The 27,863-nt window shown below is 35.0% G+C and overlaps 1 protein-coding gene across 3 annotated transcripts in view; it reads left to right on the forward strand.

Annotated features, from left to right (window-relative positions):
* Positions 1–27,863, forward strand: part of DEF8 (differentially expressed in FDCP 8 homolog) — a 55,849-nt gene that overhangs the window by 23,217 nt on the left and 4,769 nt on the right. For 2 of the 3 annotated variants that reach the window (XM_081764521.1, XM_081764522.1), the window contains exons 4-7: positions 5,736–5,900; positions 17,540–17,584; positions 25,860–26,101; positions 27,481–27,702. In XM_081764521.1, coding sequence (XP_081620647.1) covers positions 5,736–5,900; positions 17,540–17,584; positions 25,860–26,101; positions 27,481–27,702 — 674 coding nt within the window. The remainder of the gene's footprint in view (positions 1–5,735; positions 5,901–17,539; positions 17,585–25,859; positions 26,102–27,480; positions 27,703–27,863) is intronic. The other variant, XM_081764523.1, reaches the window with a different exon arrangement.

Here is a 27,863-nt window from a genome sequence, read left to right on the forward strand (position 1 = left end):
TGAACTAAGGCAGCACTACAATTGGATATCTAGAGAGAAGCATTGGACAGCAAAGGGCTTAGAATCTGTAAAACAAAGACGGAAAATTTACAATATACAAATAAAATCGAGAATATAAGAATACGACTGGACGAAGGTAATGTCGAGCAAATTCAAGTACTTGGGATCAATACTGCAGGGAAATGTAGGTATAGAAGATATAAACAGCAGAATTAGTAGCTGTTAGACAAACTGGACAAAAACTGAAATAGTATTATGTGATCATAGAGGACTAATACACTTTAAAGGAAAAGTTTACAAAATCGTAGTGAGACATACCAAATTATGCAGAGCAAAATGGATAACGAAGAAGAGAGAGGAACAGAAGTTGCATTTGCCGGAAATGAAGATTGATGCGGTGGATATGTGGAGTGACGCGAAAGAACAGAATTAAGTTTGAAGTGATCCGAGAAACAGTAAAGGTGAGATTAGTAGTAGAAAAGCTACAAGAAAGTAGACTGACAAGGGAACATCTTATATTGATAGTAGCATTCCGCCAATCAAAAATACGCAATCGATAGAGGAGTGAAGAAAAGTGAGAAATCGAAAGTTTTACGGGCCGACACCCAGAAACACAGGAGATACAGAGGAAAGAAGGATCTAGAATCATGTGAAAATAGCAATGTAAAAGATACACTGACAGAGAAAGAACTTCAAAATGATTAATGTAATCAAAATGACATTTACACAACAGTATAGTAAGCAAACATTGGACCACAGACATGCTCAATAACATCATATGCAATGCAGTGTTGCCAACTGAGCACAAAATGAAGATTTGTTAAATGGCACGGAATACAAACTATAACATCTAGAAAATCTAATTATGAGTAGAACCATACCTGTGACGTCTTGATGTACAGTGTTGCAAACGTTTGAAGATAGGCCTATATGATTTCCTATATAAAGTTTTGTGTGTTGTGTTTAATATTATTCTAATTTTCACTTCGGCAAAACTGCTTCGACACTGTGCTTCGTCCTTTATTTTCGTACTTCAGTGATTATATTCTTGTTTATGGTATCATATTTTGGTTTCAACTAGTTCGAATCATGTACTGTGTGTATTCTTCTACATCCAAGATTCATATAAGAATTCATGTAGGCCTATCTTCAAACGTTGACAACACTGTACATCAAGACGTCACAGGTAGGGTTCTACTCATAATTAGATTTTCTGGATGTTATAATTTGTGTTCCGTGCCATTTAACAAATCTTCATTTTGTGCTCAGATTTCAACACTGCATTACATACGATGTTATTGAGCATGTCTTGGAGTACAGTGTTTGCTTATTATACTGTTGTGTAAATATCATTTTGATTACTTTCATCATTTTGAAGTTCTTTCTGTGTCAGTGTATCTTTTGCATTGCTATCTTCACATGATTCTAGATCCTTCTTTCCTCTGTATCTCCTGTGTTTCTGGGTGTCGGCGCGTAAAACTTTGGATTTCTCACTTTTCTTCACTCCTCTATCAATTGCACATTGTTTCATTGGGTAATGCTACTATCAATATAAGATGTTCCCTTGTGAGATGGTTTGGACATGTAAGGTGACGACCTTTGGAATACGTGGTTCACCGAGTGGATGCTATAAATCTAAATGGGAAACGAGCGCGAGGCCAGCCAAAGAAGAAGTGAAGAGATTGTGTTAAAATCGATGTGGTGCAGTGTTGTGTCACAGTAACAATGACACAAGATAGAAACAGGTGGACAGCAATCTGAAAACCCAGCTAACTGGGAAAAAGACTTAGAAGAAGAAAAATTGTAAAATAACAGTGTCTCGGAGTTTCATTAAATTTTCGATCAAATCTAACAACGAATTTTGTTCATATGATTTTCATATGTATGGGTAAGAAATAATTGGAATATGGGAATTAATTAAAATCAAGGAACAGTACATTGAAAGGTATTGGACACAATACAAATTAATATATAACCGACGTTATCTCGGTGTTATTAGGAACATTAATATGTATAGTTATAGCAAAAGCTGGTGATTTGTGCCACGAATTCTAAGCATCAGAAAGAAAATGACACCTGGCAACAGCGAAATTACATCAATTATTAAACGACATGCATAATTTAATATTTCATTTTAAACAAATAAGCTGGTTTTTTTTTTTCTTTCTTTCTTTCTTTCATAGTTTAGGTGTGAATTTGAGGCATTTAAAATTAAGAAGATGGATTAAATAAAATGTAGGAAATTTCGTGCTCGCTTGCTGTTTGAAACTGTATTTGGTCAGAAGAAGCTCATGGTAGTTTCAGAGAACGAAATGTAGGAAGTATAAACTGATTCCAAAGAGGAATAAAATAGGTAACCTTAAGGTTAATAGTTACATTTTATACGTAAAGATAAGTTGCCAACATAAGTGGATATACAGTTATACAATATCTTTTCTCAAGTACTTCTCGACATGAAGATTACTTTTCCAATGTATATTGCAATTCAAATAGGACGTGGTTTTACTTAAGTGACTAAAAACTATGTTCAAATCCTTTTACAGACCCCGAAGTTTTCGCTAAAAGAAATTCCGTAGGTAAATAACCATTTTTACTGTTGACAGTATATAGCAACCGGTCTAATAACAGAAAAATCTGGGCTGGGACTAGAATACCCGCTCCTACTTCGCAAGCGATTGTTGTAACCATTTCAGCTACTTAATACAGCGAGCAGTGTATTGGCTTTTTATTCCTGCAACCTCTATAGATCAACTATCCAAATGGTAAATAAATAGCAGGTTCTCACACTGTATTCGGAAAATACTTGTAGTTCACAGAATTTCGGTTTTCGCTGGAATCTTCATAAGCAACATTTCTTCTAGTTGCCCAAATAGTGTTAAGAAATTTACCGAGGATGGATTAAAACTACAAAGTTAAAAGTGTTCATAAGATTAATAACTTCTGATTAATGAAACCAAAAATCGACAAGGAAAAGCAAGTTCTTTTACGTGTTTCGGCCAGGCTAAATGAGGAAAAATTATAGTGATTTTGTTTCTTTTGATGAATAAAATTCGCAACACATCATTGAGATCGAAAATCGCCCTTTTTTCGTCCATATGTAAAATAGTTTCCTAAATAGAATCAGTGATGACCGTAATTTGAATGACTAGAATACTGTGAGTGAATAAATGCGGAGAATAACCAATGATACTACACCTTTAACAGAGTTTTCAGATGATCCTGTGTTCTCCAGTTGTTCCAGTAAAATCCTCTTAGAAAATGACTACGTATGAAAGCAAAGACAACTAGAAAAAATGTTACTTACGAAAGTTCCAACGAGAACCGAAATTATGAACTACGATTATTATCTCTATAAAAGGTGAGTGCTTGGTATTTGTTTATGAGATATATATTCTATATCATCCATTAGTATATATATATATATATATATATATATATATATATATATATATATATATATAAACTAATAGTAATTTGCAGAAGCAATCTAACATAAACAGCATTGTAATAACACGAAAAGAAAATGTACTTACTGCAAACTCTATCCCCTGTTTGACAGGCAGTTGCTCCATGGACAGGATAACTTAAAGTAATTCCGTCACTTCCGCTCGAAATATAGGTACAAGAATTTGAAACTCATATTTTCAGTTATAACAATAGGTCTGCTACATAAGGAAACCATAGGCCGGTGTATGTTTCATTGTATTTTCATATAATTACATTTCTCTCCCTTATTTATCTTGGATCTCCTTCTTTCAGAAACTTAAACATAAATTGCGATTCTGTCTTTCATTACAATATTTATAAGTTAATACAAAACACCATTGTAAGTTCCACATGCAGCTCACGACTTTGGAACCATGCGGAAACAGAAGAATAATGTATACTAACAGAAATACATCATACTTAACGTGACTATTAAGCCATTAGCGACAACGGCTTTATGGTTTGGAGGAATAAAATGTCAAAACATGAGAAGATAACCATGCTGCTGTTAGTGTAGCCTATTTGGTTAGAACTTTTGTAGCGCAAACGAGGGAACAATCGCAGAGGAAACGAAGGATCAGGACGTGGTTTTCCACCAGTTCGTCTTTTTCTAAATATATATATATATATATATATATATACACATGTGTGTGTTATTACATAGTTATATATGGACTATTTACCTTCAGTAAATAATATATTTTTATGTAGGATTAGTTTCTGCGAGACCATCTAGGTGAACAGTTAACATTCTCAATTCGCAGTCAATAAAGGGCTCCCTCATGGGTATGTGATAAACTTACGTGTCTTCGGTGCTGGAGACCCAGATTCCGATTCCTAGTCAAAGCTCATGTGGTTCGGATCCCACGTTAAGCTGTAGGTTTATGTCTCGTATAGCCTCGGCGCTCGAAAGGGACACTAAATTTAAAAAAAAAAATCTTAATCAGTATGTCCTGGGTTGGTATCTCACGCGCGGCTATTATTAGTAAAGTTTTTTCTAAGATAAATAACTAATGAATGCGATTTGAGATTTGTACCTCAATAAATAAATAATGCAATTTGCAGTTATTGCATAAATAAATAAATAATGGGATTTGTGATTTTTGCATATAGAAATAAATTATGGGATTTATAATTTGCGTTGTATCATTATGCAATACAAAGGTTATGAAGGACAAGGTTCATTAGTAGAAGTGAAATCTAAACACTACTTGCATGTATTCGAGTCTTCGTGACACCTAACAGCAGGTTTGTCTTAACCATGAGCCCGATGGGCACTTGACTGGAAGCCCCATGTTAATCTGAATATCAAATGACTTGCTATAAATAAACACTACTACACAGTAATCTAGATTGTATGAACTATAAAGTAAAGTTTGCTCCAGTGTTCTGGTGCAACAAATGGACATTCTGATTTGTCTCTTATTTACCATCCCTGGGTTAGTATTTCAGTCACATCTGTCATACATATATGCTAATGTACATTTTACTTCTGTGAGTGATTGTCGTAGGACCCTCAGTATACTGGATTGCCCAGGAACCTATAATACTATTAAGATTGCACTGCCTAGCAGGATATAAACCTTCAAATATGAGCACCACAATTCTAATATGCTAACCATGTAAGTAAATTAGTTATGTTTTGAAGATCGATATTCAGGAGTTACGTATAATTACACAAGTGTACCGTATTTACTCGAATATAAAAGCCCCCCCCCCTTCCCCCTCCCTCAAAAAAATAATAATGTCTGTTTCTGAGAATCCTTTTGATATAAGCACCACTGTACGACCCTAGAGAGAGTTAGATAGTATTTGTGTCCATTCCGAAAATATTAATTTGAACTTATACATGCAGTGTTATGAACTAAAAGATTATAACTTTACGTTGTCAGTATTTTAAACTCATTTTTGTTTTCTATTCTTATGGATTTTGACACAGAAAAATTAAACAATGAAAGTATTTGTGATTGACAACAATCAAACAACAACTGCGCTATACGCCAAAAATTTTAGGCTTTTTATTATTATTATTATTATTATTATTATTTTTCTTTTCTTTTTTTTTTTTTTTTTTTTTTTTTTTTTAAGGAGCCCTTAAACTCGACTAAATACGGTATTTGACATTTAGGTATTTTGCCTAAGGTAAAAGAGTATTTCAAAAGTATAAAGAATGAACAATATTATTTCATACTGTGTAGTTCAAGATACATTCATTACTTTTCTAACAACTCTCTTCTTTTTTTTCCTAGACTGCTTGTATACTTGTCATGTGAAGTGTTTAAATCAAATTAACCGAGTGTGTGCGCAAGTGAAGGTGTCAGAGAAACCGGAATATATACTGGATATTTGTCCAGAAATCGGATTATCAACACAATCATATCGGTGCGCAGAGTGCAAAGCTCATATAACTTTCAGTAAGTATAATTACACTATACTAATGCTATACTAGGATACAAATTATATTATGCAATAAAAGATGCAATTGTAACAAGCGCTGGGAGTATTCTTACAAAAGTAGCTAATGTTCGCATGTCGATATATTTTTATGACTGTAAATGTTATTTTTTAATGACAGAGAATCAATCTATAGTTGGTCGCCTCATAATAATATCCAGCTTAAAAACGATGAAGGAAATACAAGTGAAATAGTAATTTATGTTGCAGTGGAGGCTTTTGAGCGAAGTCATATCGATAAAGAGGGTGTCTATGAATACTTGAAATACTGCAAATTTGTACCGGTACTGGAAGTTACTATGTAATACTGGAGAAATGTGAAAATTCTGTTTGTAACCCATCAAGATGATAACCGTATCATCTGAGTGTAGGTGGTGATAGGCCTAACTGGCTAACCACTGAAAATCAGATGCGTGTTCGAGAAAGAAATTGGATAGTGTTTATAAGATAATGCTTTAATTAATTTTGACAGCAATCATCCCTGGGCACGATGTTAAAGGACTCCCTCAGAGACATTTTATTCTGCGCCCTAGCCTTCCCTTTTTTGGGCCAGCAATACTACTATTTCGTACTAACCTGCCTTTTTGACTTTCATCTTACTCTGTGATATGTTGCATGTTATTCTTCAATATTTTTAATTAATTGATCTTCTACTTAACAGTTCATTTCTGTACCAAATGTAATACAAATGGTAAAAAAAAATATAATTATGTAATACGATGTGGAGACGAACGCGCGCGCGCGCACACACACACACACACACACACACACACACATATATATATATATATATATATATATATATATATATATATATATATATATATATATATATTACGACAGGCATTTCTGAGAGAAATAACGTCCGGAAAACACTTACTCTTCTGTGTTTTTTTTTCTGTGCTTTTTTCTTCGATTTTAACCACTAGTTTCTGAGCATTTCTCTATTAGAATATTGAAGAAAACTTTTTTGAACATATTTTGCAGCCTGTTAAATATCACAGCATTCAGTCGTATGTGATACTCACTTTTATTTTTCAGCTCACCATAGTATGCTGGAATTTTTTTTTAGCAGAACGCTGCAATACTTTAAATACAAGTCAATCCACTAGACACCTTGGTAAAAATTCAAATCTTATTGCTACAACAACCTAAGGGAAGAAAACTTCCTAAAATATTAATTCCTGTATACGCTTTTCTGAATATGCAGGAAGCTTCCTTCCATAAATTATAGCAATAAAATTGAAATTTTTACCGATGTGACTTCCCTCAGGAGCCGCCAGTCTCCGTGTATGCAAAGTAACGATAAACATATTATCTGTCAGGAAAGAAAATGTATATCTGTTTGTAAGAATTAAATAAGTCAAATCTGTATATTTTGGTGAAGAGAGGCAATAAAAGTATGAAGTAAGAGGGGTAGAAGTTGTAAATAAAATTATGTGTAATAGCAATAAGTGATAACGACGTGAAACAAATTCGAAAGAATCTATGAAATAAAGAAAGGTGACATAGAAGATTAGAAGTAGTAACACAGATTGGAACTGCCTGTAAAGACGTCAGTGACAAAGCCTTCAGGGTAAAATAATTGTGATGTAATGGTTAAGATTACAGATTACCAGTCCAAGAGGCAGCAGTTCAAACCCTGCCCCCGCCAAGTGAACTTTGTGGTGGCCAAACACTGTGTGCGTGGGTTTCCTCGGGGTTCTCCCCTTTCCTCCCACTTTCTTCATTCCACCATTTCATTCATTACTCATCATCACTGTCTCCTTTAGCCTAGCCGGCATAACCGTGGGACTTAAAACTTAAAAATTTCATTTCATTTTCCAAAAGGCAGCAGTTCGATTCCATAGAAGAAACTTTTTTAAAATTTATAATCTATAATTTTTTAAATTTATAAAGAAGAAACTCTTTTTAATTTAGAATTTTTAAATTTAATTTATAATAATTTTTTAACATTTTTTTTAAAATTTTTGCGGTGCTTAATAATCGATGCAAAACGTTGTAAAATTTTACGCTTAAGTAAGATAAACAGGCTAATGTTGTTGACTATGAAAATCAAGTTTGTATGAATACTAATATTGTGATATTTAATTTAGTATATTTTATCGTGTGAACTCTCGGAACATTTTTGCGTAATTTGATATTTTTTACGTCCTATTTCTGCATCGAGGCTATATAAGGACGAAATTTTCAGTTTAATGTGGGTTCCAAACCACTCGTCTCTATCTGGAATCGAACTCAGGACCAAGCACACCAAATTGTGACATGAAAACGAATTACAATATCGGATTTTCCCCCAGATTTAAGGAGACACTTTATATGAACTACTTGGCTGATCGAAAAGTGTTTTACACAGCTTGAAAGTCCACAAATAGTCGTGATAACTTCCCAAATTTCATTTTCAAAATTTTCATAAACCTCGGATGGACATGATCCGCCTTATGCAGAGTCAGTCGTTTTGACGTGTGATTAGTGTTATACTAAAGGTTTGACTACTGCAGGAAACATATGTGAATTGAACGCTTTAGTATGTCACTAGTCACGCATCAGAACGACTCTGCATAAGGCCCGATATTTCGTAGAGGAACATATAATTAATTGAAGGTGAATTTCAAATTACCTGCAGACATGAGGCAAATATATAGTAGATTTTTATCCACTGTTCACTGTTTCACTCGTCTATATACTTCAATGTTCCTTTTGTATTTTTTTAACCGATACACGCAATAGAATGCCTATGAGGGTTATTTTAGTAAAAATAAAAAGGAAAGTTGTAGGCCCGGATCTGACGCATCCAAGACGTAACCCCTTTGTAATGCGCTCGGCTAAGATAAAGGGATCTATTTCGTTATGTTGAAAGTAATTAAACTTGGGGCTTGTTCTCTTGTAACTGGTTGCATAGTGCACATATAAGGTATCAGATATTTAAATACTTAGGAAGTCACACCACCTCCATATGACGGATCATTCTAAACTAATATTCTAGACCATTCCTCTCCATATGCAAATTATTTTGTTGAAACAAATAATGAAAAAAAAAAAACAGTTACAATTTACATTCAAGGTGACGAAATGAGCTAGTTCGTCACAGTGCTCCTTTATCTGTCACTGTGGGTGTTTCAACATAGCATTGAAGTGTAACTGAACAGACAATTGCTACCTAAAGCTACGTAAAGTGTTATTTGAAGACGTTCTTCGCCAGCGTCTTGAATCTAGGATGAAGTAGAAAACAGAAATAAGCTTTGGTTAAATTGGAAATAAGAAAAGAAAAGCAATTTTATAACAGAGTTGAACTCTCGACCTTCAAGTTAGTAGACCAACGCAATAACCATTTACGCCATGAAGACCGACAGCCTATTTACTTTGAATAGTAGATTATGTGCGACAAAAAAGTCACTGTTTTCCATTCTTTCTTTTAAATAACTTGCACAAAGAGAGAATCCGGTTCAGAAGTTTAGCTACGAGCGAGATTTCGTGAGGAGGTAATGAACCTTTCAGTTATTGAAGTAAAAAAATAATCTTGGTTAGGTGCACTCCACGTTAAGTTACTAGAAAGCAAGCTCCTAAGTTTCACAACCACCTAAGAAAAACGTGTATGCTTAAATAACATATACGTATGCTATAATTTATTATATCAAAAGCCGCGTCATGTTCAGTTATTTCCTTACGTTTATTGATGACTTTCTTTGTCAAGAAAACATATTTTCTTAATAAAAGATAATTTTTCATAGATACCAATGATAAAAGAAAGGATCGTATGCATGTAAATCTGACACGCTCTTCACTATACCAGCTGCATTTGTCTTCCGTATTGATAATATACCCTGTAAATGCTTAAATCGTCTGCACGTAATACGCAGGCTTTTAACTTTTATCTTCTTTTTATACTATTTCTTATGTCTTCTCTACATGTCAATTATATATTTGATACATGTGTACAGGTGTTAGTGTCGTTCTTAAAAGGGAGTGGAAATAAATTTTCCTGTAAACAGACCTGAGGAAATTTGGAATAACCTCATTTCTGGAACTTATGTTAAGCTAGGTTGCCATGCTGAAAGACTTTTGTAGGTGTCATTAAAAAATCTTGCAACCCCATCTTTCTACTTACTGAATACACAGTACCACTTTCTGAAAGCAAGAAAGATATCCATACAGCACTGCACTCTAGTGGACAAATAGTGAACTTCCTCATTAAAAACGTATATTTTGGCGCGCTTCTCCTCCCCATCCAAAAGAATCCGTCGTTTCGGAAGCGGCGAAACTGGCTTTTTCTTTATGTCAGTGGGATGATTATAGCAGTTAGCAAGCAAGACAACACAGAAAGTTGCACATGATTTGACTCTATGGAAGATAAAAAAAATTGTTGCATGTCCCTTTCAAGATTATATTTACATGGAGAATTATTGTAGGGTTGCAAGATTTTTTTAATTGCAGCTACAAGATTCTTGCAGCATGGCGACCTAGCTTTAGTCTCAGAAGCGTTTGCACTTAATGTCCAGAATTGAACATTTCTAATAAATATGATGAGCCACATGACACAAAGAACTGGCGGAGCCCAGATTGAACAAAACACAGAATAAATGATCCAGATATACTAATCTTTGATTATTAGTAAAATGCGAAACAAAACGTATTATATAAAAGCGAATGTGAGTTTCTGTTTGATCGTATTACGCAATAGCTACTGAATCAATTAAAATGTATATCCTAAGGAGGGAGCGAGGGTCATAATTCATTCGAAAATTCGAATTACTCAATAACTATTGAAACAATTAAAATTATACTTGGTATGATTATCAACCTTAGGCCTGTCAAGGACCTTATGACATTGAATTGATAAAAAATTCATATCCTAAGGAGGAACGGGGTATCATATTTTTGCGAAAGATTGAGTAGTGACATGTAAAAATAATAAAAGGAAAACGACCGATGTTGCTGTCCAGTCCATAGTTTTCTGGATTGCTGAGATGAATAGTTACTTTCGATATCGTTTTTGGTCCAAGTTGAGTCCTCATCGCCATGGAGGATGGTGGGTTAAAAGGAGTGACATTACGGAATTTATCATTACGCTTTCATTGTAATAGTATCCTAATAGGGAAAGGGTTCAAATACTTTCTATAATCCTATTCTCTCAATGCAAAAAATGCACGTTTCAACCAGTTAACGATAAAAATGGAACCTACACAGTAATCTGGAAAATAAGCAATGAAAAATAAAACAAACGAAGAAAACAATTAATAATTTCCTTCTCTGCAAAGAATGAGGAGATCAAAAATAAAATGATACTTTCAACAGCGGATTGTGAACTTTAAACTCATTGTTACTCTTAATAATTATGTAACTGAAAAACAAAACTTATAAACGATTGGGAAGTGAAAAATACATTGAATCCTTCAGTGAAGCCTTCATTGGAAATACAACTAAGGCTAGAGTGAAAGTAATGGAATTATGAACTGGAATGAAATGGCAGAACCCTGAGAAAATCCACTGTTACGATGTTGGACCAGCACAAATTCACATAAACGTTCACCGTACTCCCTAGAAATGATCATATCAATAGAGATGCAGACAACAGAACATTTCTATTAAAATTTGATGTTATTACAGCGTGCAGCAATTACGAAACGCATTTGCTCCTGCATGTTCGCAATAAGAGCACAAAATTGACCGAAATTATTGCGATAGTAGTACCATTGTCTAGAATATGGGCTTCTAGAAACCACCTGGTTCCTATCCTCCCCCTTTCCTCTCATTCCAGCATTATAAAACTCCATAGGTGCTCTGTTGGGTTGAGATCAGGAGACCGTGAAGGCTAATCCATGCAGGTGAGTTGTGGCTGTTCTTCTAGCCACGCTTGGATATGTTTGGACATAAGCACATGAATACAAACTCCCTTGGTCTCGAAAATTTGCATAAAAGGGTAATATCAAGGTGTTCTCCAGAAGATCAATAGAAACCTTCCCGTTCTTCCCGGCACTGGAACAATTTCTCCTGGCTTAGCGAGTGTCATGTCATGTAGCTCTAGAAGTGTGCCACAGTCCGTCTGGAATGCTCTGTCCGCACTACATGGGGAGGCACATTCTTTGTCTCTCGTGACCTATAAAGGATGAGTCTTCCTCGCTAAATCGGACAAGAATACCTTCTAATCACTCCATATAGTTAGATACCGGTATGCCTGTGGGAGTTCAGTGTTTCGCTGTGGACATTCTAATCGTCTCGCCTTGTGCATTTTTGTGAGAAAGATGTTGGCAGCAGTACGACAGTCCTTCAGGCAGGCTGCCGGTAATCTTTGCCGTAATGTTTCGTGGAAACAGCCATACTCTACAGCGCTTTATCCTGAGCTTAGGTCTATCTGATCTGGACGAAGATTTGGTCCATTTAATTCCATCATCCTCGTGCTGATCTAAACATTTGCGAACAGTTTGTCGGTCACAACAAAACACTCAGGCGTTTTGAGATGCATTCTGGCCGTTTGGCGCATGACCCATAATTTCGTCACGCTGATTTACTGTCAGCTCTTTACTACCACACGAATGAGGTATGCTATGTGGCCTTGCTTGTCAGAATGAATGCTTTGGACGATATGCAGTACTGCACATACTTCTCGCCAATAACCGTGTAGTCTACCTTACTTTTGTCCTCTAACTAAATATTTATTTCCATGATCACATAAACTTATTCCCTATCGTCAACGACAGTGAAATTTCTGCCTTTCTTTAGAGCGAAATATTAAAATGCTTGGCCTGTGAAGAACCGTAATTTTTTTTAAAAAAATGTAAAAGAACGCTTTGAGTGGGTCCGAACTATAATCCTTCAGATTCGAGTTGGTTGTCTTAACCTAGACCACAATCACTTTGCCCTGTATGTGTTCTCATTGGCGTCTTTGCAGCAATTAAACTGTGTCCCTACTTCAAATCTTCTATGATATTTTTCTTTGTTTCATGGATTCTTTCGTATTTCTCTTATATTGTCGTCACTTAACCATACTATTTGTATTTAAAGCATTATTTTTATGTATAACTTCTGCCCTCTTATGTCATGTATTCCAGACTTTCATTGCTTCTCCCCACGAAAATATAGCTGTGATCAATTTAATTCTCATATTCTCTAAAATGCCAGACTTACTAAGTGTACGTTTACTTTCTTGACAGATAGTAAGTTTTATAAATGTGTCGTCGGAGTTAAATTCCCAGTGTTGTCTCAGAATTTTCGGTGCTGCTTCATCATTGTCAGACAAATTGAAAAATTATTAAATTAAAACGTACTAAACTTAAGTTTAGAAAGCTGTGAATAACAACAATAAGAGTTGGTGTGCTTACCACACACATTACCCAACTTTAAGCTATTTGACAATTTGAGGGCTGTAATTCCAGAGAATTTAGTTGCAGTTTAGAATGGTACGATATAAGATAGGGAGAGTAAAATCGCTTGATTATGATATTGGTGAACTATAAACTCACTTGGCGTAATTGAGGATTTAGAACACGTATAATTCGTACCTCCCTTTAAATTATTATTTCACGACTTACATATGCTTAGGTTATTGATGGAAAGTAATGTAAAACAGATGAAAGAAAATCGTCTTACTTATCCCTTTCAAGTATGGCTATGAGACGTTGAACTTAAGATTTTACTTAAATTTTTAAGACTGAAGTAATCATTTGTTTGAGTCATACTGATGCATCAGACTGCGTAGCTTAATATCTTTACATTAGTTGTATAATGAAATTATGGGTAAGAGTAAGTTGATATTGATTTGGATCTAGATAGTGTTAATTAATGTTAGATAGGGTTGTTAGTTAATTCGGAGTTGAACATTCCTATACAGCATCGAGGTCTTTATGAGACTTAACCTTCAGCTTAATGTAAGATCCGAACCACATGAACTCTCTTCGGGAACCGAACCATCTCCCCTGAAGATAGTGGTACGTAGTAACATTAGAAAAGTAACTCTTGTAGTTTTTCTTTCTTTCTTTCTGTTTTTCATTTCTTGTTTCTTTTCTCAACACTTATAAAAGCTATAAAGAGCAAGTGTAGAACATGAACTACCTTACTTCTAAACATAGGAACCGTAGGAAATCAGATATTTGTCTCAGCGGTGCACTACATTCGAAGTCTCGAAAAATTCCATCTTTTGTGAGTAGACACGCACTGTACTTGCACCACGTCGTTGAGCTTCTTCCCAATAAGGAACTTCTGCAAGAAACCGAATACGTGAGAGACATCGAAAATCCAGCTTTGACTATATGATAAGTATTCCAACAGCTACCACCAAAACCTTTCCAATTTATCAACATCAATGGTAGCACAACGTGGTCTAACATTGTCATGGAGCAATTGAGCGTCGCTTGAATTCCATTTAGATCACTTGTCTCGGATAGCACTGCGTAACTTTTTTAAAGTATCTTAATATGACTTGACAGGAACCATAGATTCAGTGCATAAAAACAATGTTCTACTGTTGTGAGAAATTAGCACTTATAATCTTAATGTGATGATGAAACATTTTGCGAACTGAGAAAGAAATACGCTTTCACATCATGCTCGTACTCTTGGATTTGGTGGTAATATGCCATCTTCTTTCACTGTAACCATAAGAAATTGCTGTCCTTCATTCACGACTTACTGCTGCAGATAATTCAAGCTTATCATTATTCGTTATACTGCTGTCCGTTCGTTGCTAAGTTACTTCGGAATCCAGACAGAATGGACCTTATGGTAACCCAAGTAATCATGCATAATGTGAAATACAATTCGTTGAAGGATATTGAACATTTCTGCTAGAATATCAACAAGTATCAGATACTAGCTGCTTTTGTTGGCCTCGATCAATTCCAGCAATCACAGATAGGGTAACAGCTGACGAAAGCAAGAAACACTAAATCGAGGTTCGTTTGTTAGATGTGCCCTTCTGAAAACATATTACACCACCTTCGTACGTTTGAATAGTCTGTGGGCCAGCGTTTCTCAACTTTTTCCTAGTATAGACAGCTTTAGTGAGTCATAATGTTCTACAGACTATTCTACTCGTGTCCCCTTCAAAAGCTTATATATTATGTTTTAATAATGGCATACTTATATGTTAAAATAGTACAAGGTTCGGTCAATAAGTAATGCACAATACTTCACTATTTAAAACTGATAACTCACAATAATGATACTTGACACACATAAATTCACAACTATTAGCTACAGATCAAGATCATTTAATATATCCACCATTGCTTTCTACGCATTTGGTCTAGCATTCGTTCCAGCCCACATAGGCACCTTGGTGAAATGCTATATTTTGCTTTCGAAATCACGCTCTAACCTCTTGGAGTAACTAATCATCGTTTTTCAAAGTTCTACCACTTAGAAAATTCTTCAATCTACCTAACAGGTAGAAATCTGAGGGAGCCAGGTCGGGACTGCAAGCGGGATGGGGCATTAAAGTCCATTCATATCTTGCAATTTGTGCTAGCATCTGATGCGCAGTGTACGGTCGTGTATCATTTCGCTTCTTAGAAGTTTTGGCACCTATTTTAAGCATAAAATTCGATATCCAAGATCTGAAAGAAGCTTAAGAACACTTCCTTTCGAGATTGAAATGTCGTTAATGCCGGTTGTTATTGACCATTTCCTCCACATGAGCTAAATTTTTGTCTGTTACTGCAGAGGGGGGCTTCTGTTTGTCACGGATACCAAAATCAGTAATCTGAAAGCGCTGAATCCATCTATGTATGTTGTTTCTGTCCGGACATTCATTTTCATATACAGGTTGCAGTTTTAAATTACTGGAGCTGAAATATCTCCGGACTTAAAACAGGAACTCGATTATTGACCAATGTCGGATTCTTATGTTTACTTTAGGGTCCACATCTGAAAGAGTAAAGAAAATATATTTTAATTATGATTGCAGATTTGAAAAGAGAAATGTTGTATCTATCAGTTACATTAATTGTGTGATGATACATTAATTAGTTTTTGCTGGGGGGGGGGGGGGAATTGTACATTATTTATCGACCTACCTTATATTAATTCCCGTAATTTTATATTTGTATTAATATAAGAAAATACTTATATATATTTTTCTTAATAATAAAGGCTGTCAGCAGTATTTTATAGCAATACATCTGTATAAGCTGTTACAATTTATATAATCAATCTGTGTTTGAGACCTCAACTATAGTGTATGATACGCAGTTCACTTATGCAATCACCCTGGTAAACTTGCGCTGTATCTTTGAGGATTCCAATCCAACATTTCTTCCCAGATGCGCATAAAAACTGAACCATTTCCTGTTCTTTTTTATCTGCTGGGGGCACGGTGGCTCAGAACGCACATCTCCAGTTTGATTCTAGACCAAGTGAGTTTGTAGTAGACAATACCGTGTCCGTGATTTTTTTTTTTTTTTTTAGGTTCTCCAATTTCCTCCCACATGCTCATTGTACCAATTCTTTCACAGACATTCATTTTTCCTACTCATCCGTCTTCTTTTGCCCAAAGGTCATAATCGTTGGACTTAAGAGTAGAGATTTCATTTCCTTTCCTTTGTTTTTCGCGCGTGGGCGGTGTTGTAGCCATCTTTTCACCGCTTACTCATGAAACGACAACAGATGGGAATACAGATAAGATAGAACTAGGAGCAATGTGTAACTTCTAGCTTTATTCCATCTTTCGCGTACGTGTAAAGAAAGCAAAAAAAAGCGATATTTATTGACTCCTTGTATATACAATGTATAGAATTGGTACACAGAAAACATCCTTAATTTCTTAAAATGTTTGCTTGCGGTTCTGCTCCTAGCTTCAGTTCACCGAAAGTTTTCAATACACGCGGGTATTTAGTTGAGTCGGGTGTGAAGGCGAGGAAAAATAGTTAGTTTGTTATTGAGAGGACTTTTTAAGGACAAAAGGAAATATATGAACTAGAATTAAGGATTATGTCAGGGAATCAAACTCACAACAATTCTGAGAACCAACGTGACATCTTAAAAAAAAAAAAAAAAAAAGTACATGACATAATGCCAAAACGCATTGAAGAAACTGTTTCTGCAACGTATCATATTCTTACAAAAAGACCTATGTAAAATTTGGAATAACGGGTTCTAAACAAATATTGGTGTAATATAACTATGTGGACACAAATTTAATGCAACACAAAATTCTCCAAATTAATGATCAAAGCAGCTATATTTGTTTCTCATAAGTTAAGACAAAATTGGTTATAGGAAGGAAAAAAAGTACACTGCAAGCATTGGTGCACTTGGCGGGAAAAGAAAGACTGATATAATATACCCGAATCTATTAAAAGTTTTTGACGAATTGAAACTAGTAATAGAGAGATACAAAATTAAGGAAACACACTATATAAATACATCAAAACTTATTTGTTTTGTATAGGTGGTATTTAAGTACTGTAAGAAAGAATATGTAATAATTAGTGTTAAGGGAAAGTTGGTCTGTATTGTAAAGAATATTGAACACGTATTATTTGTATGTGGATTGTTTGTTGTATGTTTATAATTGAAAATATGACTTGTCGTTGTGTTCATAGTTGTACATTGTGAATACTAACGGCACATAAATTTTAAGTGTTTATTTTTTTTTTCCGTGCAGCATTTCCTAAAGGATTTACATGTTTCGGCCGCCCGTTTTCGTCAGGTATTGTGATTGTAAATAAATCTCTCTTCATATTCTCTGTATCTTTTATCTTGGTGTTTCCCTCCTTTTGCAATGTAGAGTAGATACCTTCTGTGTTGTTTTTGATGTAATATTCTGTCTTACTTTCGAATTCTTATTAATACTTGCTTTTAAATTTTGGGTCATACTTAGAGAGCTCTTTTTCCAAGAATTCTGAAAACCCTGTCCACCCCTCTAAACCTTCCTCTAACTAGTCTGCGCGACACGTGGTAGAGATTTATGATCCCTTCTGGCTAAAAACCAATGTTGCCTTGATTCCTTTTCCTTAGTTGAAATATATGTATATTTTTAAATTTTTGTTGTTGTTGTTAACTGAAAATAGGAAGGAAAGCTTTCTCCTTATTTTGCCGGAATTTAACTACACAAGTGGATCGGAGGTACGGCAACACTAAAAGCAGTGACAGCTTACACGCTCGCGAGGACTAACCGAGGATTGTGGGGGTGACAAGAAGCAGTGGTTGGGGAAAGAGCCCTTTAAGGTTGTCCCGATGTATAATACAAAATCTTCACAACGAATTGCATGTACATAATGCATACGTATATTCCATTCTTTTATTGTTTGAAATACTCTGAAAAAAATGTGGTAACACCTAAAAAACTCAGTGCTGACATGGACATTTTCATATCGTGTGGTGTAAACGGAATGAATATCAGGCCTACTTTCATATTTGGACACGCCCGCCACGTCCCGATAGGTACAATGCCTATACAAGGAAAACGAGTGGAAAAATGAATAAATAAAAAATTCTTTACATAAAAAATGTTAAAAAGAACTAATGTTAGAATAAATAAGATGTCAGACGCTTCCTCTACTATGAATTGTATTTGTCTGTTACTAAGAATGTATTCTTTATTAGCAGCGACAGCGGGGAGTGATGGGTCTTTGTTCTGTACGCGTCTAGAGTGCGGGTAGCTTGACCTTGGACGAGTGATGAGCGTATAATTCATCGTAATATATGCGTATGGCTTGTCCCTCATCAAAAACAGGCGTGTCATTGTTGTTGACGGTGTGTTTAAGGCGCAGGTGATGTTCAATTGGCTTGGTAAATGTTCAATTGTTAAAAAAAAAAAAAAAAAAAAATGGAGAACGCGTGGCAGATTTCGTCAAAGCCAATTCAATGCAATGCACGAAATTATCACGGAACGTATATATGTTGTTATGAACCTCTTATAGCAAACAAGTCAGCACAGTAGGTCACGTCAGAAAATAATCCATCAACGGAAATCAGAAGAGGCACTGTGTAGGGAAGGAAATATGTATTTCCTTTAGTCGTACAGGATATGCTGAATGCTGCCACCAGAGTGGCGGAGCACTGTCAGTACAGAATGTTCATTAAAATTCATTGACTGTGTTCAGCACCATTTCTTTGCTGGTGAATGTTATAGAATGCGTATTTAATATTTGAAAAATACAAACACATCTTACTGTAATATCCGTGTATTAAATATGTATTAAAGTGTACAACAGATACAGTTTTAATAGTTATCTCATCGTTTCCTTATGCGTAGTATTACTGCTGCTTAAAAATGTAGAATGTAATGAAACAGGATTTCATTTTGAAAGTTATTTTATTCGAATTACTCTTGTGACGGGGACAGATAGCATCGTTGTAACGTCCTCATTAAAATTCAATCGATCAAAGTTACAAATTGGAATGTTTTCCAGAGTGAAAATTCAGTTCATGATGTTATTAGTTTAATAGCGCAGCAGAGTACTACACACTGAGGAAGGAGCGATAGAACCCTTGTAACTCTTTATCTATTAGAATGTCATGTAGGAATATTAAAAGTAAGATGTCTTTGTCTTTTAGATATTCTGTACAATTTATGTATCGGAGATTCTGATAAAGATCTGTGAAAACACTTTAATTCGAATCATCATGTAGCGTGACAATTCCAGTAGCTACAGGGAGATGTAGACAGTTTTAAGAGGCTTTAACAAATTATTTTTTGTCCTTTCAACCCCGGTTTCTTACTCCGTTAATTTCTATTTATTTCCTTACACTAAGGATCAGATTCAATAAAGATAATTTTTGATCTTCGGTAAGGCAGTTCTTTATTTTCAACAATGTGTTAAACAGATTTATAATGCAACATAAAAGACTCAAAATCAAAATTTATAATACATAGTTTGTCATATATCCTTAAGTTTTCCAAACTATAAATTTTCGACAGACCGGTACTGTCTTTTACGAGTTGTGTTCTAATGAGACTGCTTTAAAAATTAATTAGGTTAAGAAAATAAAGAAATTAATAAAGTTAATTTACCAACTAACACAGGACCTTGTACTGGTGTCACACGAAATGTGAAACAAGAGTATGGTCAATCGATTTGAGTTACTGAACAAGAAAATCCATAGGCGGCAAAAACTCTCGATCGGAACCGTTTCGTACTTATAAAGGGGGGGGGGGGAGTGTGGCACTGACAACACAAGAAGTTGTGGATAATGATAGGAAATATTAGCCGGTTCGATGAAAATATGCATAGAAGCACAGTTAAACATATACTACAATGTTCCATTATGTTCGACAATATTCTGACAAGTGAGGGCAGAGGCGTAGGACGTAACGACACAGGAGGAGGACGGGTAAGCGTGGAGTATAGCGTAGGGAAAAAGTTTCATAGAAAGTATGAACACATACCAATCGGACTTGAAGTGAATAGCATAGTAATATATCATGGACATGGTCAAGTACATGGATGGAGAGCAGAAAAGAAAGGGGACAACGGCCCCCCACCTTCCTGAACTGATCTTTAAATGTATAGTGATGTATTGGACTTCTGTCGTCCTTGCCACTGTAGCATCAAATCGCCAGCACTAATCAATTAAGTCATACAAATATAATAAATCACAAACGATAGTCAGCCTAGAGACGATACTTTGAAGCAGAAGTGCAAGTATATGTTGAACATTTGAACCGAAAATCCACGGGCTCTATCCTGTTCATATTTGGTAATTTCTATCGCATTTTGGGCAACTTTTTTGAAGTTTCCGCGGTCTGAAATTTTCTGAAACCCTAGTTGGGATCTCAAGTACACATTGTGATCAAATTTGATCCGAAAATCCGCAAGCTCGTTTATCTACCGTCCCACCGTTGAGGGGATTCACAGACAGTATCACGTGCGACAAACATATGAAAATGAATGCCTACATGTATACAACCGTCCATACACATCGGACGTTACGAGGATAGGGGGTCCGGACCCTACAGACAATCCTCTCAATACTCTGCTTCTTACAGTTCTGCTTCACGGTGTCGTCTACAGGCTGTCTATAGTTTGTGATTGATTACTTGACATGTATTATTGCTGCACCATTCCCCTGACTTCTTGCTTCTCTGTTTTCCTCAATTATATGACCATTTTTACTTGCGCTTACACGCCCCCTTCTCTGTAGTTACGTGCCCTCACTTGCCAGAGTATTGTCGAATGTAATGTCACATTGTAATATATGATTAACTGCGTGTTTATACATATTTTCATCGAACTCGCTCCATATTTGGTCTCATTATCCACAACGAGTTGTATTGCCAGTGCTCCTACTCTGCCCCCCCCCCTTCCCCCATAAGTACGGAACGGTTGCAATCGAGAGTTTTTCCCGCCTATGGATTTTCTTGTTCATTAACACAAATCGATTGATCATAGGTTCGTTCCACATTTCGTGTGACACCAGAAAAAGGCCCCTTGTAAGTAATTAACAATAAAAAATAAATAAAAAAAAGATCATTCATGTATATGTGCAATTGTTTCTATTTATTCTCTACTATTGTCTGTTATCCAGTTCAGAAATAAAATGTTGCCACATTGGGATTTATAGGTAACAGTATTTCTCAAATTCACTCTATTTTCCTAGTAACATGTAATGCCTAATAAAATACATTTTGAATTAATATAAGGATACTATTAAAATTTTTATTTATTACTGGATATTATTTCGTTTCATGTTTTCTAAGATTATCCTTAACAAAATAAACGACAGTAACTATTGAATGTAAAAGACAACGAACTATTGAAAATTTGATATATATATATATATATATATATATATATATATAGTTGGTATTTTAGTACAAGAGATACCTGTAGGCATGCAGGTATGCAGGTTCATTGTTTTCCAGACAACTTTGAATGGGTGAATAGATGAATAAATCGGAATGATTAACATTTTGAAAAGATACAAATTTCCATTGTGTTTTATTTTTGACTATCCAAGAATTTTTAGTGTTGCTTTGTAAATTTCAGAAATAGAGCGATCATAGTTTAACACCTTACCTACTGCGTGACCCACCGGTGGGTTACCATAGTTTTGTTTCAGGGATCTCGTGACCTATCGGCAGCTCACTGCAACTTGTAATTTACTCTTACATGTGTCGGCAATCAACGTGTTATTTTTTTTTCTCGCACTTTAATTTCACCTATATTACGCACAGGTAAACATGTAACCATTTCAATTCGAGGTCTCTGTTTGGGTGAACATTTATTTGTAACCACTCCGTGTAATCTGGTCGCTATTCGTGGTTCGTGGTCCTACCAATAAGTATTTTCCTGAGACTGGAACTACCTGGACAGGACGAAGGACCTTTCCAAGAAGAGTTAAAAATTGTTTCCAAATCGCTCGTCGGTCTCAATGATGAGATGAGCATTAGGCGCCGAGAGGTTCGGGTGTCTCGTCTCGAAAACCTCACGGACGATCAGACGGTCATCCAGACCATAACGCACACAAACATCACTCATACAAACAACGAAAACACACTGGATTAAATGACACTATACTTATTTATAAAACACTCTTATATTAAAAAAAAAAAAATAACGAAAAGAAATTAACACAACACGACACAGAATATGTGTAATAATTTTCATCACTGAAATCACACTTTACCTTTTTATGCAATGTAGCCCTTTATATATATATGATTATAATTCAGATTTCACTGCAAATGCTTCTCTCACACCATTGACGCACTTGGGGGATTAGCACTGGGGAAAAGTTGTTAGGACGATTCCACGAAGGATCCAGTTGCTGCGCTAAACAATCCTGAAGCGTAAAGATGGATCTTCAGCAAATTAAACAAGAAATTCTCCAAAGTAGAATGCTGATGTTGGAGGGCGCGTGTATAACATTTTAAACGCACAAGGTCTGCGAACCTGGGACTTCACTAGTTGGGGCTAGCCGTAAGAAAACGTCCTTCACCGGCTAATAGCTTGTGCCCCTTAACACACAATCGTACTTGGTTCCCGACGCAACGTGCGTGGTGGCTGCGTACAATACCGGAGTCAAACTCCCTGAGCACCAAAGCTCAAGGTACGGGTTGCAGTGGTCGATTAAAGAGGGTTGGCAGTTCATTTCAAAAATCACTCAGTTAAAGCACCTATATGCACATGCAAGCAGAATACGGAAAATAATTTGTGTTAATTTTAGTCAACTACCTATAATGCACTAGACACGGCGATAGCTCTGGCGTGAGAAAGTACAGATAACGAGCTACAATACAACGCAATTGGTGCCACTTTGGTCACTGGAACATCTGGTTAGCCCATATTTCTCTAATCTGTTGTACTGTTTCATAAGCGATTAAAGAAAACACTTAATTCAGTTCCCAATAACTATTGAATATATACTGTGCATATAATAAGTCAGGGAGAAACACTGAAATGGTTTGTCACTAACTGAAATGTTCTCACCAAAAGCAATGTTTTAAATATATATGAAAAAGCGATGAAAGACTTCTTTGTCCAATTGTGTGGGAATGAAGCAATTTCCACTGAAGAAAGAACTTATATGCGTCGCAGAATAAAGTGCAAATCGAAAATAATAATCACTGTCTTTACGAAATATACAGAGTATCCATAAAAAAATCCTTCTATAACTTGGTAGCGGTTATAAACACACTTCACAGTTATTTATGAAGCACGGCTTAATATAAATATAGGTTCATAATTATTTGGATCTAACTTATTTCCACCCTTATAAATTGGAATTACTTTGGGAACTTTCCACTGGGTTGGAAATTCATTTAGGACAAAGGAAAAATTTACTAATTCGGATATTGTTTGACTTGTTGTGCCCTTGCACCTTCATTTCATTATGTAATCAATCTCTTGTCTCATTTTTCTTCTCTTTAAAGTACCAATAATTCTAATAATTTCGACACGGGCAGCTGGAGCGATGATGCTAATGTTTACCAACACTTACAAAAATATATTTGGTATGCGTTTATTATTAATTATTAAAGTACTCCCTATTTTCAATTGTATACAATTTATATTATTATTGGTTAATAATTCTTTAATAATTATAAAATTTCTACTCTCAGAAAGATTCCTGTATTTTTGTAATAATACTCACTCTTTAGTTGCCTCTTTAGTTGCCTCTTAGTCACCAAATTTCTGTTTTCTGTGTCTGTTGGTATTTACATTATTTGGGAATTGTTTTAATCAGAGAGTAATACTTATCTCTTATATTGACTAAGTTTACCAAATCTTCATTTAATAATTATAACTTCCACTATTTATATTCTAAAAATAGTTCAATTCAGGGATTTTATTATGTGTACCTCTAGCAATTCGATATAAAATGGAAAGCATTTTCTTAATGTTTGGATCAAGGCAATTTTTAGAATAATCCTCTTATGTTGTCAAAACTGTATAAATGCAAATTAGTACGTAAATTTAGTGCTCATTCATGGTTGATCTTCTATACGATTCATTGTTGTTTAACTTTCTGTATTTTGTTTTGTACTTCTAGTTTTATTTTTTAGTTATATGTAAGCAAAGATGATACGGAATTATTTTTTTTTAAGCCACTTGCAATCTAGATATATAATTAAACGTGATTTTGTTTTTGGTCACATGTAAGAAAAGGTAGGAGACAGTTCCTTTTACCTTTAAAAAAAAAAAAAAAAAAAAAAAAACTTTTGAATAAAATGATCGATTTTCTTCTACAACCTTTCATTATAAAAGTTCTGTTATAAAATAGATTCACTAAGTTCAATACAAAATCTTCTAAGTAATTAGGGTAAATATGTGTCCCAAGGCCAGGCAGTCTCTGGAAAGATTTCCATAAAGCTCCACGTAAACTGAGTGGAAGAGAGGTAGGATTTTCAGTGCTCTACGGAAGCAAAGAAAGATTGGAGTCCCACAAAGCTCCAGGCAAGCTAGGCGGGAAGGAAAACTACGAAGTTTCATGCACGCTGGGTGGTTGCTTTCAGGAATCTCTCATGGCTCATGTAAGCTAAGAGAGCGGTTAATTTCCCACAGTGCTCCAAGCAAGTAGAGTGGGCAGGAGACCTCAGAGCTGCAGGCAAGCTAGGAGGCTTGAGTTAGGTTAAGATCTCTCAAACCTCCAGGCAACCTAAGAGTGGACTTGACCAGCCGCAACCGATGTCGAATGTGACGATGCTTTGAATTTTACACCTTATTCTAGGTAGCGGTGGGGCTGGTGTTACTCTTGTATCAGATGACCAAGGGATGACTATTATTCCTGTCGTTTGCTTCATGTAGTATTTTCTAGTGGAAGAGCATGTGGTCTTGTTTATAAATAAAAAGCACATATTGATGTTTATAAATATAACCACGTGTAGGATATTGCAATGTTTTTTTCACGTAAGTGTATGTTAATAGATTACAAATTCCCTCATGATTTAATGGTTTACATTTCTTTCTTTGAGATGAGACCCCGACTTCGGATTCTCGGTAAGACTACATGAACTTCTGATCCCACGTCACACTTTAAATTCTTCAGACCTCATAAAATAGTCTTGCTACTGAAAAGAGACAGAAAACTCCTCAAAAACAATTTACAGACGATGGTGGCCGCTGGGCCGTCGCATAGTAAAGAGTTGCTACTAGTTTCTTTGGTGAAGTTCCATTTGCGTAGCTATTTAGAACTCAGAAAATAATTTTTATTATTGTAAACTTAAATTTTCCGGTACTGTGGCCGGCCAGATGGCACACGCCCAACTTTATGGTAGTAGTTATAATCGAGTTTCTGAGTTATTATTTTCGGCCTGCGCGTTCGATACTTCCTAATTAAATTAGATACCTACTTTACGATGTTGGCTTAACACCGAAAGTTCTGTGGCTCCACGCTAACAATTTTGCGTTGTTTAACTAATGCATACAACTAATTGGTTAGTAAAATTTTATATAAAATTTTATACGAACATATTATTGTTGGTGTAATTGTAAGAATAATTCATGTATAAATTAAAATACATATTTTTTTTTTTTCAGAGAACAGCTGGGTAGAACCTCGTATATGTGACTACAATGGGTTATACTATTGTCCAAATTGTCATTGGAATTCTCAGGTTGTGATTCCTGCACGAGTAATTCATAATTGGGACTTCGAAGAACGAAGGGTATGTCGAGCGTCGAAACAGTTTCTTCGATTAATGCAAAAGAAACCTATCTTGAATTTAGAAAAATTAAACCCTATGCTATTTAGTTTTGCTGAAGAACTGCCTACTGTTAAGGTAAGTTGTATTCTTTATTATTATTATTATTATTATTATTATTATTATTATTATTATTATTATTATTATTATTATTATTATTATTATTATTATTATTATTATAATATATATTTGTATCTTATTGTGGTTATTAACAAGACTTTATGTGGCCTAATAGTTAACCCAACTCTTGTGTCAGTTGTAGAAGATACTAAAACAGAAGTACGTAAAATACGTCATAATAGCGTAGCCGATAACAATAGAATAACAATAAGAAAATGACATTCCCATCCTTTTCCATTTTGCGATAGAGTACATTTAGAAATATTAACTTAAATTGGTTGTTGAACTATGGTTCAGTGGGATTACAGTTCCTATTCATTGCACTGACCAGTTGCATCAACATTATTATTGAGTCACTTATTGCTGTTTGGTTTGTTTGTTTTTTCATTTTTTTTTCTTTCTTTCCTTCTTTCTTGAACCTTCTGCCAGTTGTTAAGAGAGTATATGTCATTTCTTTATTACCAGCTAGGTCACCACACGGCGAAGATTTTGGTCCGAGACACGTAAATTTAAGACAGCCATCTGAAACAGTGGACTAGGTTACAATTTAAACCAAGCCTCCAGCTTTTTTACATTTACATCTCATGTCACAATTTAAACCAAGCTTTTCTTAGTCCTAAAACAGGCCTAAGATTGCCTACAGTTTCCAAAGTAAGTTTTTTTTGTTTCAGAATGCATACAGCTATAGATACTATACAGTTTTTAACAAAATACTAAAATCCCGAACAACAGCAGAGGTCTCATCTATGGTGGGAGAGGTACTTACTTCAATTTCAAGCCATGTGAGCTTGTAGAGGACATCGGCAAGATTGTGGTTTTTCATGGAGTTTCTCCATTCTCTGTCACTCACTCTCTTCATTCCACGGGATTTATTTTTTTCAAAAATTCTTCTGAATGCTTAAGAAAAAAGAAGCATACTCGTGAAATCCTTACATTTTATGGATCATACTGTAGTCTCTGGGATACCAGCATGAATGGAACAGCTACGATACTCCGTTTAATTCTTGCCAACTTAGAAATTATCCATCAATACTTAGGTATAATTACTTCTCGTATCCAGAAAGAATCAGTCGATGGTATTTTATTATAAGATTTCCGATATACTTCCACTTTTGGTAAAAGATTCACTCTGCATTTTCGTATTTTTGCGAAAATACTAATAAAAATTTTTAACTAGATATAATTTTCTACCGCATTTTACTAAAATAATAATGATGATAAATAAATAACATAAATAAAAAGTAGTTCAGGTGTTATTGGAAACGTAGAAAATGAAGAGTATAAAGAATTTGTCCAGTTTTTAGATTATACGTTAAAATTTGTATTTTTATTTCCAGAAAATTCGTGAGGACATCATTACAATGAAGAAATATTTTGTTTCGTGTAGAGATGCTATTGAGAACAGACTTTTATGGCAGTTGCAAGAACGGCAGCATTTTGTAGAAACTTCTGACAAATACAGTATGCAAGACTTGATTGATATAAATACAGGTGAACTTCTGGACTATCTGAAACGAATACATTCGCTTTTTTTGAAACACATTAAGGAAGACTGCAAAGTAAGTGTCTTAATAATTAATTAGTTGATTTTGTGTATTGGAATATCCTGAAGATTTCAAAACTAGACAAGTTGTCATTCAAGTGATTTATTATAATTTTTGTAACTACCAATAAATATGCTGCGTAGAATTTTTACTTTCACATTATTTCTTTCTTAATC

This window comes from Thermobia domestica, chromosome 7 (genome assembly GCF_964235325.1).
Source record: "Thermobia domestica chromosome 7, izTheDome1.hap1.1, whole genome shotgun sequence".
NCBI classification, from domain to species: Eukaryota; Metazoa; Arthropoda; class Insecta; order Zygentoma; family Lepismatidae; genus Thermobia; species Thermobia domestica.